Genomic DNA, 18,765 nt, shown 5'->3' with positions numbered 1-18,765 from the left:
GGTGATATTAGAATAATTTAAGTAACACAGAAGAGGACGGAAAGGTGTAATAAGCAAAATAAACAGCTTAAGAAGAGGTGTTAGGGAGCTTCCTTCACCAACGATAATACGGACCCTAAAGGAAATAAATAAGTAGATGATGCGAAATATTAGACGAATTTTTGTCAGCAAGTTTACATCAGTTATTGCTAGTATCGTCCGTTGAGGAAACTCCATAACACATTTTTCTTAGCTATGTGTCCTGTTGATTACATCTTAATGTTCTCTTGTGTGATGCACAACTTCCAGCATCATCATACTCTGCATAGATAACGTGCAGAAGGATAGTAACCAGCCATATCCAAAAGTAAATTGCAAAGGAAGAGGTGTTAGGGAGCTTATTTACCTGACGAGACTAAGGACCCCTGTCTTCTCCCCTGCCAGCCTGCATAAACGACCTACGAGTGTCGGGAAGGCCCCTGCCCCTGTCCCCTGCCGCCAACAGCAGTGGGTGGGGGCGGCTGACAGCAGTACAAGGCTTGGACATCGGCTGCCCTTCACTCCACCCTTGTTCTAACACCACCTGCCGCCCACCTCTCACCTGCCGCAACACCTGGAGGCAGGCGACTTGCAGGTGAGACAGTAATCTCTCTCTCTCTCTCTCTCTCTCTCTCTCTCTCTCTCTCTCTCTCTCTCTCTCTCTCTCTCTCTCTCTCTCTCTCTCTTTGTGTGTGTGTGTGTGTGTGTGTGTGTGTGTGTGTGTGTGTGTGTGTGTGTGTGTGTGTGTGTGTGTGTGATTTTTCAAGATGATTTAGGTGTACTCGTGAGCAGTGGTTTTTGTTCACTTTCTCCCCCATCACTAAGCACGGCAGCACGTACGTTGTAGGGATGGCCCAGGTTCAGGTCACGTACATAAGGCAGAGGGCCGTGCACCAAAGAGGCACGTCTGTATTGGTAGTTCCTGGGAGTTCAAAGCCTTTCCACGCTGCGACAAAGCTTCGTGTGGTGTGAATGTACTGCCTGCCTCCAGTTAGTGGTGGGGATGGAGGGTGAGCAGGGGCTGTGGCTCGTGAGTGGACAATTTTAGACAACTATCATCCCAAAGTTTGACGAAGATAGAGCGGAAAATCGAACCATTTGAAGCACGCACTAGTAGAGATGGGGTTTTCATTGTATTTCGCCGGGTGTACATTTGCTTCAGACGGAACTGGGAAGATGGTTGTGTCTTAGATTGTACACATACTGCTTAATGATCCACCTCGATGACGTCTCCTTCACTCTAAACAGGCTACCACTGAACGATATTTTTAATCATTATGTTCAGTGCTGGTGGTGAATAGAAGACCTTATCGTATCGTATCGTGTCGAATCGTTTATAAAGGCTCCAGCGTGCTTGCGTGCGACGGCTTTGGTCACCTAATGGCGGCTGTCCTTGCTGCTCGATCTCAGCCAGCTTCCCTATTCGGTCCCTTATCTCTGAGGTCACACTTTCCACATTCAGGTCTATGTCAAGCTTCTCCGAGTCCAAATTTCTCACCAAAGCATACTGGACTAATGACAGTCAGTCTAAAGGCCGAACCTGTGACCTACACCTGTGACTAATTCTCAAACTGTAATGACTCCATCCTTGACTGACCCTCAACCCTTTCGTAAATTTGATCCAGACAGGATCAAGGCTGTTTTTTTTTTTCTTTAATGCAGAAATTGAACAGAAGGAAAAATAAATTTAATAAAAAATAATCCATACACCAGACTACAGGTGCCCTCCATCCACACACAAAAAAAAAAAAATCTGTAACAGTTGGACTTAAACAGCTGTGGGTTGAAGTTTAGGAGGAAACAACTCTGGGGAAGCGAGTTCCAAAGAGATACAGTTCGGGGAATGAAAGAATTCTGATAGGCAGAAGTTCTGCAATATGGCAGTGTGACATTCCAGTCATGAGCGCTACCTGATGTCCGTGTAGCACAGGGGAAGGCATGGAGAGGTGGCACAATGGATACAATTTCGTTTGAGCATTTGAGTTGATCTTGACCTGTCACGGTGCCCTTAGATCTATCAGTTAAATAGTTTATCAAATACACATCAACCATTAAAGCAGAGAACTACTATGGGTATCTGATTTGAGAAAGGGAAATTTTGCATCATCCACCTTTTCTCCTCGAAAACGCCTTTTTTTTATGCCTTTTGAGAGAGAGAGAGAGAGAGAATTAGGACTACAGACTTACATAAATCAGTGGTTGGCTGCTCTGAGACTTTCTATCTATAGGTCAGGTAAAGTTAGAGGCAGGCGCCATAAAGTGCTTAGTCGCGATGTTTTTCACAACTTAGGCCTTTGAGCCTGTGGCGGGTTGTTCACCGATTATCGCGGGATACAAAACCACTGCATCACCCAGGTTAACACAATTGTCTCCCCTTGATGTCTCATAAGGTACTTGTTTTACTCACAGCCTCCTGTACAAAAGATGGCAGGACGTCTGATTGGAGTGATGCAAATTGTCCGCACTAGGAATCAAACGAATCTGGAACCATCACACCAACGATTTCTCCGTCAATAGTGCAAACGATTTAGCTAGTGTGGTGATCTCCAGGGAAAGGAGCTGTACTAATAAACATGCACTGGGTGAACAGCTACCAGGTACAGGGATATTAATGTGCATGTACTGTCAACAAAAAAAGTACTAGACCTCCTACTGCACGAACCCTTCTGAAACATGAACGAAGGATTGTGAAATACAGACTACCCTGTGATGAGTAATGCAAATATTATCCTTTGTAATTTATAGGACTCGAAATCGTGTATAACTTCACGTTTTTTTTTTTTTAAGGTATTTGGTAAACAGGTTCATGTGTGTCTGCAGAACTCGCCCATTTTCACATTCATCGTTCCCCAGGCGTGTACTTTTTGTTTTTTGTTCACTGTACCACACATTAATGTATTTGTACCAGCCGTGACTTACACTTTACATCATGATGAATGCGTTGACCCCTCTGAACAAAATACGTCTCTCACAGAACCATCTCAGCCGTCATGGAAGTGCTGCTTCTTACATTACAACGCATTTGATTATCATATTGTTTATAAAGATATCAACGTGCTTGCATGCGTCGGCCTTGGTCATCTAATGGCGGCTCCAAGCTGCTCATCTCCGGCAGCCTCCCTATTCAGTCCCTTATCCCTGAGGTCACACTCTATGACCTCGTCCCAGGTCTTTTACTGTCTCCTTCTTGCATCTCTACCCCCAGCGTTCACACTTCTCACCTTACGCACCCAACTGTCATACTCCATCCTCTCCACGTGCCCAAACTATCTCAATTTACCTCTCCTCATCACAACACCAATACACTCCAATCCCATCCTTCCTCTCAACTCTTCAGTCGCAATCCTAGCCCCCTCAGGCCTCGCATTCAAGGACGCACTATACATCCATCTAATCTTTGTCATTTCTGTATGTTTGAGCCAACGAATATCCTATTTCTTTACATTTTTTCACTTAAAAAAAAAAAAAAAAAACAGCGCAGTTAATGTATTGACCTTAGACGAATATATTTTTAGGTTCATATCCGCATCAGCCAGGGGTGATATTAGCCAACTATGATAATAATGCAAATGCCAAATGTCCATAACTGATGCACTCAGAATATCCCTCTTGACAGCTCTGGGTATGGAGAACACTTAACTATACTCTTTTTACTCTAACCTGGCCTAAAATTGCCACCTCTCTATCTTGAATGCTGAGTTGTAAGAATGAATTAACGAGTTTGACTCTAGTCATGAAGAAGTGCTATCGAAAGGATGTAGAGCCGTAGCATTGTCCTATTCTGTCACTGAGCTACGTGAAATTACCTGCAAAAGGACGAAAATCTGGGCCAAGTTAAGGTGAAAGTGCTAGAGTAAGATGTGTCAAGATACAGAAGAACAGAACTTGACAGCCAATGACAGGTGTTCCAAAAGTGTATGTACTAATTCTGTTCAGTCTTAACGTTCTTGACAGCTGTGGGTCAGGTGAACACTTAAGTGGTAAAGTGTGTCAAGATATAGACAAATAAAGATTGACAGCCGATGACAGGTGTTCCAAAAGTGTGTGTACTTATTCTGTTCAATGTTAATGTTCCTCTTGACAGCTGTGGGTCAGGTGAACACTTAAGTGGTAATGTGTGTCAAGATATAGACGAGTGTGTGTTCCGCCCCTGCCTGCACGGTGGGTCCTGCCACAACCTACAGCCAGGCTATCAGTGTTCCTGCCCCGGTACTCACACGGGGGACAACTGTGAGTGGCTTAACATGCCTTCTGATGCCAACCCCCTTGCTGCACCCCTGGCTGTGGCCGCGCTGACAGTCTCCATTCTACTTATTGGTGAGTATTCCCAAGTACTAATTTATGTTTCTGTCATGCCTTTCAAATTTTCATCTAAAGGCTTTACAAGAGAAGAAATGCAGGATAAAACAGGACCATTTGAGTTTAGGTTTCATAGCAACTTCCTTCTTATTCTGTGTCTGTGAATCATCATCATCATCATCATCGTCGTCGTCATCGTCACCTCCACCACCACCACCAGCATCATCATCCTGTGGTATATCATTGTGGTACTGCATCATGAACTTGGTCATTCGTACTAAAGGGTGGGATTATAAACTGTCCTTGTATGTATGTAGCAGCCTCACTGATTAGTACATTTTTTGCAAGCAGCCTCGTACCTCCTATGACACAGTAGAAAATGTCGTGATGAGTCCCCTTTTCTCATACTTAAATTCCAAAATGAGATGAAAAGTTTTTGTGGACAGATCCCCACGCCTTGTGCCCACGAGAAACTAGGATGGAATGATGGTATCGATTATTGTAGATTACTCCAATTATTAAGAGAATAAAAATAAAAAATAAATAAATAAATAAACTAGAGGGTCACTAAGTGAAGCGCATCTCTCCGACAAGGGCAACGTAATTTCCAAACTATCTATCTATCTATTCCCAGACGCCTCAATCCCGTTTGGGGTGGCCACAAACAAATCGCCTTCACGTCGCCCTGTCCCCCGCCATTTCACTGCCCTGCTCCCAACTCACACACCCCTCTCATATATCTCTCCACCATATCCCTCCATCTCATCCTCGGCCTCCTCCTCCATCTTCCCCCCTCCACCTCACTTACATACACTATCTTCGTCAGTCTTTCACCCTCCATCCTCTCCACATGGCCAAACCACCTCAGTGTGTTCCTCATAACGCTTCCTATCACATCCACACCACGACGCTCCTTTATATCCTCATTCGTCAGCCTGTCTCTCCATGTGACTCCACAGGCTTCTCTTAAATAACTCATTTCCACTGCTCTCACTCTTGACTTGTGTCCATCCAACAACGTCTAAGCTTCACTTCCATACGTTAGAGTTGGTATCACAATACTGTCATGTAGTAACACTTTCACTTCCATGCTCACTTCCCTGTTTCTTATCACTGCTTTCAAGGAACCAGCAACCTTTCTTCCCTGCTGTACCCTTTCAAGCACTTCACCCTCCAAACCTCCATCCTTACTCATCACACTACCCAAGTACTTAAACGTACTCACATATCCAATTCCTCACCATCCAACCTCGCTGTACATTCACTGACTTCACCTCTCTCAAAGACCATCACTTTACTCTTCCCTACATTCACCTTTAGATTCCGTTTCTTACACACTCTCCCAAACTCATCCACCAAGCCTTGCAGCTCCCCTTCGTCTTCACTCAACAACACAGTATTATCTGCAAACAACAGTACAGGGAGTTTTCAAACACTATCCAAACCACTCTTCATAATGGGTTAGGTTTTCTCATCATTGATTAGGGTTTCACAAAAAATGTTTTCCGGATCCAGAATCTGTAATACGATCCGGATCGGTGCCAAAAGTTAATCGATTGTTCCCTGAGACATGGGTTGTTTACCAACCAAATTTGATCCAAGTCTCTCATTTAGTTTTTAAGTAATCCTGCTAACAGACAGACAGACAAACAAACAAACAGGGGTGAAACACACTCTCCTTGTGAGAGAGAGAACAGAGGTGAAAACATACTCTTCTTGTGAGAGAGAACAGGGGTGATAACACACTCTTCTTGTGAGAGAGAACAGGGTGATAACACACTCTTCTTGTGAGAGAGAACAGGGGTGATAACACACTCTTCTTGTGAGAGAGAACAGGGGTGATAACACACTCTTCTTGTGAGGGAGAACAGGGGTGAAAACATACTCTTCTTGTGAGAGAGAACAGGGGTGATAACACACTCTTCTTGTGAGAGAGAACAGGGGTGATAACATACTCTTCTTGTGAGGGAGAACAAGGGTGATAACATACTCTTCTTGTGAGAGAGAACAGGAGTGATAACACACTCTTCTTGTGAGAGAGAACAGGGGTGATAACACACTCTTCTTGTGAGGGAGAACAGGAGTGATAACATACTCTTCTTGTGAGAGAGAACAGGGGTGATAACATACTCTTCTTGTGAGGGAGAACAGGAGTGATAACATACTCTTCTTGTGAGAGAGAACAGGGGTGATAACACACTCTTCTTGTGAGAGAGAACAGGGGTGATAACATACTCTTCTTGTGAGAGAGAACAGGGGTGATAACACACTCTTCTTGTGAGAGAGAACAGGGGTGATAACACACTCTTCTTGTGAGAGAGAACAGGGGTGATAACATACTCTTCTTGTGAGAGAGAACAGGGGTGATAACATACTCTTCTTGTGAGAGAGAACAGGGGTGATAACACACTCTTCTTGTGAGAGAGAACAGGGGTGATAACATACTCTTCTTGTGAGGGAGAACAGGAGTGATAACATACTCTTCTTGTGAGAGAGAACAGGGGTGATAACATACTCTTCTTGTGAGAGAGAACAGGGGTGATAACACACTCTTCTTGTGAGAGAGAACAGGGGTGATAACATACTCTTCTTGTGAGAGAGAACAGGGGTGATAACACACTCTTCTTGTGAGAGAGAACAGGGGTGATAACACACTCTTCTTGTGAGAGAGAACAGGGGTGATAACATACTCTTCTTGTGAGAGAGAACAGGGGTGATAACATACTCTTCTTGTGAGAGAGAACAGGGGTGATAACACACTCTTCTTGTGAGAGAGAACAGGGGTGATAACACACTCTTCTTGTGAGGGAGAACAGGAGTGATAACATACTCTTCTTGTGAGAGAGAACAGGGGTGATAACATACTCTTCTTGTGAGAGAGAACAGGGGTGATAACACACTCTTCTTGTGAGAGAGAACAGGAGTGATAACATACTCTTCTTGTGAGAGAGAACAGGGGTGATAACATACTCTTCTTGTGAGAGAGAACAGGGGTGATAACACACTCTTCTTGTGAGAGAGAACAGGGGTGATAACACACTCTTCTTGTGAGAGAGAACAGGGGTGATAACATACTCTTCTTGTGAGAGAGAACAGGGGTGATAACATACTCTTCTTGTGAGAGAGAACAGGGGTGATAACACACTCTTCTTGTGAGAGAGAACAGGGGTGATAACACACTCTTCTTGTGAGAGAGAACAGGGGTGATAACACACTCTTCTTGTGAGAGAGAATATGAGCCAGATCCCGTATTATCCCCCTTGTGACCTAGGGACTTGATGATCCAGTACTGTATAGCATAAAATATAAAGGCAGCATTTACTTCATCCACAAACATCCAGTAAAGTATAACATTGAACGGAAGGAGTTAAGTAATGAGGGAAATATTATTCAATTTTATGAATATCTGGTCTAGGACTTTATTTTAAGCAATTCCTGTACTTTTATTTATTTTTCTCTCTCTGTCTATGGACCGTGTTGTGTTCTGCAGTTGTGCTGGGTGTGATGCTTACCCTGCGTCTTCAGCGATGGCGATCTGGGCGAGGCGCTGCCATGGGACCCGCCGATATCAGCAACGTTACAGACGTCTTGGACACGCCCCTCACCATCCAGGCCGTCACTGATATCTCACACACCCATACAAGTACATGTGCCCTCTTTATTAATGTTGATCCCCTTGTTATTTCGGCTGCTGTTCATTTTTCCCCACTTTGATGAATCTATAGAGGCCGTCACTGATATCACACACACCCATACCAGTACATGTGCCCTCTTTATTAATGTTGATCCCCTTCTTATATCGTCTGCTGTTCATTATCCCCCACTTGGATGAATCGACAATTGCCTATCGACTTTGCACAGGGCGATTCCTCCGAGTTAAGACCAATGGACGATATAGCTCCACAGGTCGAGGAGAGATCCTTGGAGAGACCGCTACATCTCTCACCAGATATACGTTACTCTGGTGCGGGCTCAAACTGCCAACCCTACGATCGTGAAGCGCGAGCAATATTCTGGCCTGACATGGCATAGGAGAATTCCTTATGTTTCTTCCTTAGCGATTTGTTTTTTTCCATCAACAGCTTGCAACATCAGCAGAGGATAAAAAAAAACAATGTCAATATCAGCAGAGGGGGAAAAACTGGAAAAACAATTCGCTGTGGAAGAGAAACAACGAATTCTCCTTTGCATGTGGGGCCATCTGCGTCTGCCCATATCGACAGCTTGCATCAGTCAGATATGAGAGGATTATTAACGAGTGATGTGAAGGTAAAGGAAAAACAGAAGAGGTGATGTTTAGACGGACTTCTGATCCCGACTCTACAGTATAATGTCGCAACTTTTTTTTTTTATTGATTTATTTTTGTATTATTTTTTTGTGGGGGTGGAGAGGGGGGTTGTTTGCATAATTTACTCCATGGAAAACAGGTGTACTAGGTCAGGTAACTCTCATCTTTAATTAGTTGTTTTAGTGTTACAAGCCTTCCTCTCAGGTTCTCATGAATTGCTTGGAAAATTATGGTGTCCACAGATGCAGCTTCGTATGTGTCACCCTTCTCAAAGATAGAAAGATAGAAGGATAGGTGGATAGACAGATAGATTGCTTGAGTCATTGATAGATATTTTAATCCATTTCAGAGCTATATCTATTTCATTTTCTTCATTCAAAATACCACCAGATAATTTCATTCAGCCACAGGAAAGGTTGATCTTCGGAAAGTCTGAATGAATTATAGGCCCGCAATCTCGTCAGATAAGGAAGCTCCCTAACACCTCTTCCTAAGCAGTTTATTTTGCTTTATATTTTACTCTCCCCGTCTGTGTTGCTTCAATCATTCAAATATCGTCATATTCCGCCAGCATAAAGTACAAAATGATATTAACTAGCCGGAACCAAAAATAAATCACTGAAGAATACGTGTTAGGGAGCTTCCTTAACCAACGAAGATGCAAACCAGTCTCGGTATATCGTGTCCGGGTCTTGTTGCATATATTATTTTTTTTTTTATTTATTTGTTTTGCTGCCTGAGGTCTTTATTGGCGTTCAGGATAATCCCTGGTGTATGCCGTATGGGTGGGTGGGTGTGGATGTGTATGGTGTGTGGGTGTGGGTCTGGGTGTGAATGAGTATGGTGGGTGTGGGTGTGGGTGTGGATGTGTATGGTGTGTGGGTGGGTGTGGATGTGAATGTGTATGGTGTGTGGGTGGGTGTGGGTGTGGATGTGTATGGTGTGTGGGTGGGTGTGGATGTGGATGGGTATGGTGTGTGGGTGGGTGTGGATGTGGATGGTGTGTGGGTGGGTGTGGATGTGGATGTGTATGGTGTGTGGGTGGGTGTGGGTGTGGATGTGTATGGTGTGTGGGTGGGTGTGGGTGTGTATGGTGTGGGTGGGTGGAAATAAGCAACAATAATAAGTAAACTGGATTAATTCTTGGCACGGACACACCACACAAACAAGCACATTTACAACCCAGTGTTTCTTCAAGACTGTCCTATTAATCTAACACCCTTTTTAACCCATTAAGAGATACGTGTACGCTCTCTTGCAAACTATCTATCTATCTATCTATCTATTGCCAGACGCCTTAATCCCGTAAGGGGTGGCCACAAACAAATCGCCTCCATGTCGCTGTCCCCCGCCATTTCACTGCCCTGCTCCCAGCTTACACCCTCCTCTCTCATATACCTCTCCACTCCATCCCTCCATCTCATCCTTGGCCTCCCCCTCCCTCTTCCCCCCTCCTCCTCACTCACATACACTCTCCTCGTCAGTCTCTCACTTTCCATCCTCTCCACATGGCCAAACCACCTTAATGTGTTTCTCCTAATGCATTCTATCACATCCACATCCACACCACAACACTCGTTTACTTCCAAATATGGTTAAATATCTGTCACTCTTATTGATACAAGATCCCTGTGAACTTAATAGATGTAGGCAATCTTGAAAACCTCTTAACTGACTGACAAAACTATTATTACTGGATTCTTGTAGATTTAAGAGAGACTGGATCCCTGTGAATTTAAGAGAGACTGGATCCCTGCGAATTTGAGAGACTGGATCCCTGTGAAGTTAAGAGAGAAGTATGCAGTCAGTAAATACAGTGGCATAAACAACTCTGGTGCTGGATTCCCGTGAACTTTGATGATAGATTTAAGCTTTATTGATAACTGTTGCTTTAAAATGTCCAAAATATTCACTGACACTGTAATCTTCTATTCTTCCAGTCACCAAGCATGTCCTATCGCCCCTGGACCTGTCGCCTGTGAAGGACAAGGAGGGGGTACTGTGTGAGGTGAGCCTGGCCATCCCTCCCACAATACTCAAGTCACAGGGAAAGCTAAATGAAGGCAGCAAACACACGTCCCCTCGATGCCCCACTATATCTGTAGCTGAAGACTTGGCCTGTCAGCAGCGAGGCGGGGTGAAGCAGATGGTGTGCTGTATGGAAAGTGGGGGTGTAGTTACCTCTCCTGCTGACACCTTAACAGTAACACAGCAGGTTCAGGAGAGCAGAGGAGTGAGACCCGGACAGCCTTTGCTCGCACACGATGATCTACGAGCTTATGCCTACGAGGGGAACTGCTCTCCCTCTGACTCATTCACCTCAGCTGCATCAGGTGAGTAAAAAAAAAAAAGAAGAAAACACACACACACACACACACACACACACACACACACACACACACACACACACACACACACACACACACACACACACACACACACACACACACACACACACACACACACACACACACACACACACACACACACACACACACACACACACACACACACACACACACACACACACACACACACACACACACACACACACACACACACACACACACACACACACACACACACACACACACACACACACACACACACACACACACACACACACACACACACACACACACACACACACACACACACACACACACACACACACACACACACACACACACACACACACACACACACACACACACACACACACACACACACACACACACACACACACACACACACACACACACACACACACACACACACACACACACACACACACACACGCAACATGTACACTAATCCTTATGTGCCGTCACCGTGATGCCAACTTTCACACCATCTCACTCGTAGCTTAAGGAGACTCCCTAGCACCTTTTCTTTAGCTATTTATTTTTGATATGGCTGGTTAATATTCTAGTTATTTATGCAAAGTATGGCGATATTAGAATGATTTATGGAACACAGAGGGGGAGCAAGTAAGGTGTAATAAGCAAAATAAATTACTTAAGAAAAGGTGTTAGGGAGCTTCTTTACGCGACAAGAGTAAGGGTCTTTCTCTTACCTCAGTACTATTAACATAACCTCCATAAAAAGACCCGTGACGACCGCTGCAGGTGGCTGTCGATTCGGTAGGAAGGTTGGTGATCGAGTGGACAGAGAAGCTGGTCGTATTCTAAGGTCCAAAAGTAGGCGAGTTCCATCCCAATCTGAGAGAACACTTTGATTATCTGAATTTCGCTAAAATATACCTTACCAGTCTGCCACAGGATCCGCCTTAATGTCGTAAAAATATCCACACAAATATCACTACAAAAGTCCTTAATATGAGTCCTGGCTTGTCTTCAGTGAGGACGGTGGGTATTAGCGTTCAGTTGTTGATATGTTGAAGAGTGTGACACATAGGGTGACTGCATGGCCTTGGGAAATTGAGTTGGTTATGCCCACAAACGAATGACAAAGAGAGAGAGAGAGAGAGATCCGTCTGTCATACTCTCAACTGCGACCGCCAGGTAGTTCCATGACAACATCAACAGCACCTTCCTCAGTTGACATATTTACGGTAATCTGACACGCTTTTTCTTACTAATTCTTACCAACTCTTTCAGGACTGCATTCAGAATCAGGAGAAGACAACATTAAGCCGCTGCTGCCCGAGTATGGAGATGTTTTAGACTTGCTGAAGAATCTCCCTGATGCCGTTAATTCCTCGCCGTCTCTCCAGTCACCGAGACCACCTGGCCATCAGTCACTCCCTGGATCTAGTTCAGTAACAGGCCAGCCACTTGGTCAAGCAGTATCTGAGACAAGAAATTCAGTAATAAGTCAGTTAGACAGTGGATCAAAGCCGTTGTTGTTGGATCTCTCTTGTGGTCAGTCAGTCTCTGGATCAAGAAATTCCTTAGTTGGTCAGGCAGCCAGTCAGTCAAAATCAGGACCAAGGAGTTCAGTGTTAAGTCAGCCAGCAGGCCATGGGGGTGACCAGGCATCTACTGGATCAAGAACTTCAGCGTTAATTCATGAGAGGCAACAGAGCCTAAGCACCCCAGCGGTTCCGATACCTGATAAACGTTCAGCAACAAACTCCCTGCCAAGAATCAGACGAAAGACATCAGTCACTGAATTTTCAACTGTTTGCTGACTACGTATTTCCTTTTTTAAAACAAAGTACAATTATAAAGCACTGCTGTCAGTATTTCATTCTGACTTGCAGCAGTGTAATGCTGTAATTATTTTCTCTTTTACATCACAAAGATATAGTTTACTTTGTCATCTTTGAGTTCAGTGATTTTAAAAGCCCGTTTAGTTTAGTTTAAATTTCAGGTGTCGTTTGTAAAGAAATCATCACACTCTCACTTTAAAATACTAATGTTTGGCTTTTAATACTGAGGCTTTTATACATTTATATTGTTAATAAATTTTCTCACGCCGATTGGGTTTCCTTCTCAACCCTGCAGATGGAGGGAAACCTCTGGAATAAGCAGCTTTGTCTCGTGGAAGCGCGTAAGTGTGAATGTTCATGCCTGTGGGGTGGTGTAAGGCTGCTGGGGACTGGGATGATGAGTTAGTGAGGCTTATTTGGGGGAAGGTTTAGGTAATTCTCTCTCTCTCTCTCTCTCTCTCTCTCTCTCTCTCTCTCTCTCTCTCTCTCTCTCTCTCTCTCTCAACCCTACATCACCCCATCTTGGGTAGGAGAGGAGGTATGGATGATGGTGGTGTACTGGTAAGTCACGAAGGAATGACCTACTGAATACGTGAACTAAAGAGCCTTAATGATTAGGTAAATAAGTCACGAATTAATCACCTAAAAAACTTTTATAATTCGGTAAAAATGTTTGAATTCAAGTTAGCAAGTACAGGGATATGACACCTTCCCCAAAAGTGTTGCAGTATTAAGTCAACAATTCCAGTTTCAAACGCAGTGTATCCAGGCATCTCGCAATGAACGGATCTTGAATTTGGCTTCCTTTTGTATTGTTTTTGTTTGTTCTTGGAGGGAACAGTCTGCGGGCTCCTGGCCTTTGGTTCCTTCTTCCTTACATAAAAGAAAATAATAATATACAGTACAGGCTTTACAAACTACACTACGGAGAGGTTGGGTGGGAGCGAGACGGGTTAGGGCCTTAATTCTTTACTTTTCTCTAACGTTTCGGGCAGCACACAACTCGTCTTCAGAGAGTGTGAAAAAAAAGTGGAATAGTTGAGATATACCTCGTGAAATTCCTTGCTCCCAGGGGTATAAATGTCCCAGCTGTCACTTTTTGCTAGGATGGAGTCTGTGTAGCCCAGAACGTAAGAGAGAAGTAAACAAATTAAGCTCTCACCCTTGTCTCCCTCCCACCCAACCTTTCCACGTGTCTCAATGGCCCATCTACAAGTATGTCTCTGAGCATGAACTACCACCAGACAGTAATTACATAAGCCTAGTGGTCGTCTCCTAAGCAACTGATGTCAACCTAAAGTAGAAGTTGTTAGTGCTGAGTAATCCCAGTCTTCCTGGCCACGCACACTCATCAACTACAGGCAAGCAACGGACTCTGCAATGCCAGGGTAATTTCTGCAATAAATATCTGTAAGAGAATCGAAAACTGTAATTTCTGCAGGAAGAATATAACTGTTTAATCAGCAGGAGAAATATAACGTTATTTAATCAGCAGGAGGAATATAACGTTATTTAATCAGCAGGAGGAATATAATGTCTATTTAATCAGCAGCTGGAATATAACGTTAATCAGCAGGAGGAATATAACGTTATTTAATCAGCAGGTGGAATATAACGTCAGTATAATCCACAAGACAAATACAGCGTCTAGGTTGTTATACAGAAGAAATATAATGTCTAGTAAAGCCAAATACGAGAGACAGCAGGTGTGGAGCCGTATTTCATATCGTTATTGCCCACATTACCTTCCCTCTCCCTCCACTACGCCGGCACGAAAACCCCGTAAAGTAGATGACATAGCGATAACGGCGATTAACTCCCCGCCCCGCCCCGCCTCACTGCAGTAATGTTCCCACTCTTTTTATATATACACCACCCTCTCTAACACACCATCCCCACCAATACACCACAACCCCTAACACACCAGGAGACGCTGTATGCTACAGTCAGTTCTGACGCGGCAAGAAAGTATCCAGTTTAAAGATAAAGGAAGTCTATCGTGTGTGGGTGTACTTACGGGCTTAATTACGGTGTAGGTACCACAGGTAACGCACCTTGTCGTTTGGCGATGAAGGACAGGCCCCATCCTTGATACGCAAAATGTAACAACCCCAGTTCATGATATATATATATATATATATATATATATATATATATATATATATATATATATATATATATATATATATGTGTGTGTGTGTGTGTGTGTGTGTAGAGAGAGAGAGAAAGAGAGATAAAACGCCTTAGCCCTTCGAGGATACGTGGCGTAAAACCAAATTAATGTAGATAGATAGATAGACAGATAAATGATAGATATAGATATAGATATACACACACGTTAAAGGTCCAAGTATGTCTCTAGCTTTAGAAAAGAGAAGAGTGGATGTTGAGGGAATTGACATCCGACCGAGACTCTCGAAGAAAATATACACAGCTTTTAAGCCCAAATGGGTTTGCTGGCTCTCGCACGCGTGTGTGCATGACTGTGTGTGTGTGTGTGTGTGTGTGTGTGTGTGTGTGTGTGTGTGTGTGTGTGTGTGTGTGTGTGTGTGTTTTATTAATATGTGCACTTGGTTTTGACATTGGACTGAGAGGATGGACGTGAACAGAACTGAATAAATACGTCGTCCAATCATAAAATATCCCAAGTATAGATCCCGAGCTAAGGCGGGTCACTTTTATAGCCTCTCACAGACCAAGCTGATGCTGGAGAGGATCGCCTTCATGCTGTGGCACCGACAAGACCGGGGCTGCAGCTGCCTAGTTGTTGAAACGTCAATCAGTCCATTACCTATCTCTGAAATGACGATGGTGGGCGGTGAATTAAGGACAACTTCAGCCTGCAGTCCACTGGGTTTATCCTCACACGACTTTTGGGGCTGCGAGTACCACTGTTAGCACACACAAGTTCTCAGTTTTTGTTTACATCATTATGACCATATAACTATTTATCTTCACAAGAAAGTAAAGAATATTTAGTGCTCTCCTGTCCCGTTTACTCATCTCCATCATTTTCACCACAGAAGCCTTCATAAACAAGAAATAAAACAAAACTAGCAAACGAAACAACAAACACTGCATAGATGTCCAGTGCTATCCCATCCTTTCCTAGCCTAGCCTTGCCTATTTTATTTTTTTAAACTTATTTTTATCATTTTCACGGCATAATCCTTCTTTAACAAAAAATATAGCAATAACAAGCAGACGACACAACACCAGCACTCCTCTAGCCCCTTTCCCCAAAACGCCCCCAGCACCCAGCCATCTCAGCAACGCAGGCCGGTGCTTAAAGCGTGCCATTATGCTCCAAATATTTGCCAGAATTATGCTGGGGACCATCTAATTAAGCTCTAATATATCCAGCCACCGTAAACTCCCTCCCCCGCTGCCTTACATAAAAGAGGGAGCATAACAATTTCTTATCTTGGGTCGGTTTCGTGTTAGTTTGGGAGCGGGGGCGGAGGGAAGGAAATGAATTATATTATCATAAACATGGCACCGAAACGACGCGTCTTAGAGTACCGAAAATTTTTAAAAACCTACATACAGTATGATCAGTATTTGCGTGCAAGAACAAAATTTAGTACAACAGTAAAACACGGAATAAAGATAAATTAACTAAACTGGTTCCTACAAGCATGGAAGACAGACAGTACGAGGGGGGGAGGGATAATTTGAGTGTGGGTAAGGGAAAGAAAACGGTGAGGGTAGAAAACGGCCTATACGTTAGTTTTGTGGATGCGCTGTTATTTGCCTGTATACTTTCATTGTTTGTAGTGTACTTATGCAGTGGTCTAATGAATTAATAGTAGTAGTAGTAGTAGTAGTAGCAGTAGCAGTAGTTAAAACACCAGGATCGTTTGAGAACCCAGTGGACTACAGGCTGAAGTTACTCTTGTTCAGTCTATCATCCTTCCTTTGGGGGATAGGGAGGGAGCTGAGGGATGTTTGTATGCCCAGGGAGCGGTGCCACCATTTGTACCGAAATCTCGCTCTTAGAGGTGTTTAATCGACGTGATGGCATATTGCATTGCAGGGAGTATTGTTACATGCTGGCGGGTCTTCTGGTAGATCAGTAAACTCTGCTTTATGAAATCCACATCCTTAAACTGTTCCCTACCCCAGCCGGGATTCGAACCTGGGACCATTAGGACTGCAGGCCGCCTCTCTACCGTTTTGGCCTCCATATCGAAGAGTCTCCAAAACTGAAGAGAATGGGTCGAAAAAAACAGTAAAAAGTGCGTAGTCGATAGAGAATAAGAAGAATGGGTTTTCAAAAAGGAGGAGGAGGAGGAGGAGGAGCTGACGGAGAAAATTTGGAGGAGGAAGAGTTGAAGGAGAGAATTTGGAAGAGAAGCTGGAGGAGAAGGAGGAGAAAGAGAAGAAGGAAGAAGAGGAGAAGATGAAGAAGATGGAGTAGGAGAAAAGTTGGAGGAGGAGGAGCTGGAGGAGGAGAAGGAGGAGGAGAAGAAGGAGAAGATGAAGAAGAAGAAGATGATGATGATGGTGATGATGGTGATGTTGATGTTGATGATGATGTTGATGTTGATGTTGATGATGTTGATGATGATGAACAAGAAGAACAAGAAGGAACTGAATATCATTGCTAGGTCTCACTCCTAAGGTAACTATATTCGTGTTGTAGCAAAGACAGTAAAAAATAAATAAATAAATGATCTCTGAAAAAAGTGATATTCTGCTACTTTGCGTTTGTTGGTAGATGGACGCACGGAATGGCTGGTATGCTCGTCGGTTAAGGAAGCTCCCTAACACCTCCGCCTTAGCGATTTATTTTTGGTTAAGGCCCGTTAATGTCACTGTGTACGTCATTTATGAAGAGGATGGTGATATAGGAGTGATTCAAATAACACATTAGAGGATATTAAGGTGTAATAAGCAAAATAAATCGCTTAGGAAAAGGTGTTAGGGAGTATCCTTAAGCTTAACCAACTAGGCCCAAATTATCGACTTTATTTCGGCGTATTTTGTGTAGCTCAGTGGCAGAAAAAGGCAATGCTGCGGCTCTGTGGACTTTCCATAGCCTTCTTCGTGACTAGCATCGTGTTCTAGCGTTGGTCTAGCGTTTCATCTCAGCATTCAAGAGAGAGAGAGAGAGAGAGAGATGGCAATGTAGGCCAAGCAAGAGGGTAAAGGCGGTGTGTTGTGGCGGGTTAATTAAGCTCACAATCTTTCTTCATCTCGCTCTTGATGGCTGTTTGTCATCCCTTTAAAAAAATATGTGAAAGGTTGGGTAGCTCACCATCCACTCACTCGATGTAGTGCTGCTCTCGGGTATCTGCCCTTTCCACTCCTCCATCCTTCTTTCCTTCCATCCTCTTCTACCTTTCTTTCCTTCAGTTTTTCCTCGTCCTTCTGCCTACTTCGGGTGACTTTACACTCCTTCTTCTGTCTTTCTTTCCTTCATTCTTTCGTCTTCCTTCTGCCTGTGGGTGACTCTACACTGAGTGACAAGCCAAATAGTTTCCTGTACACCAAGAAACCATTTACTACACAGGGTGGTAACCATATAACGAAATTTTGGCACCTGGAGGTTTAGTGGGTAATTGCGGTGCTCCAATCGGATTGAGCCGGTGCAGGTTTATATCCAAGGGATGGTTGGGGTTTATTGCTCACGTATTGCCACTCAGGGATGAGTGAGGCTGGTCACTCTCATCTTAAATGTCAGGACCAGCTTCCCTAGTCCCGGGCTCCTACGCTCCTCGTGGTGCGACGTGGGATTGGATGATGGATGGAAAACTTATACATTATTCAGATGATATAAAAGGATATGAAGCCACGGTACTCCAGGTTCCAATTAACTTTTAAATGAATAACCTGCATAACAAATGATGGAAGGCAGAACGTAGGTATGTTCATTAGTTTGAGTTTGTTTTAAAAGTCTCAATATTTCTTAAAATCTCGCTTCTGTTATTAGCTCTGGCACTCACATGAGCTTTGGTGTGATCGTAACCTTCGCACACACAC

General features: G+C 43.8%; 1 protein-coding gene across 1 annotated transcript in view; it reads left to right on the top strand.

Annotated features, from left to right (window-relative positions):
• LOC145393828 (putative neural-cadherin 2) overlaps positions 1–12,759 on the top strand; it is a 330,222-nt gene extending 317,463 nt beyond the window's left edge. The window contains exons 27-31 of the mRNA XM_080267873.1: positions 424–613; positions 4,103–4,335; positions 7,808–7,960; positions 10,547–10,939; positions 12,227–12,759. Of these exons, the coding sequence (XP_080123999.1) occupies positions 424–613; positions 4,103–4,335; positions 7,808–7,960; positions 10,547–10,939; positions 12,227–12,759 (1,502 nt within the window). The remainder of the gene's footprint in view (positions 1–423; positions 614–4,102; positions 4,336–7,807; positions 7,961–10,546; positions 10,940–12,226) is intronic.
• The last annotated feature ends 6,006 nt before the right edge of the window (positions 12,760–18,765 follow it).

The sequence above is a fragment of the Coenobita brevimanus genome, chromosome 25, assembly GCF_032717465.1.
Source record: "Coenobita brevimanus isolate Jiangsu-jjx chromosome 25, ASM3271746v2, whole genome shotgun sequence".
In the NCBI taxonomy this organism is placed as follows: domain Eukaryota; kingdom Metazoa; phylum Arthropoda; class Malacostraca; order Decapoda; family Coenobitidae; genus Coenobita; species Coenobita brevimanus.
The sequence above is the reverse complement of the archived record's forward strand: the minus strand, read 5'-3'. Positions and strand labels throughout refer to the sequence as shown.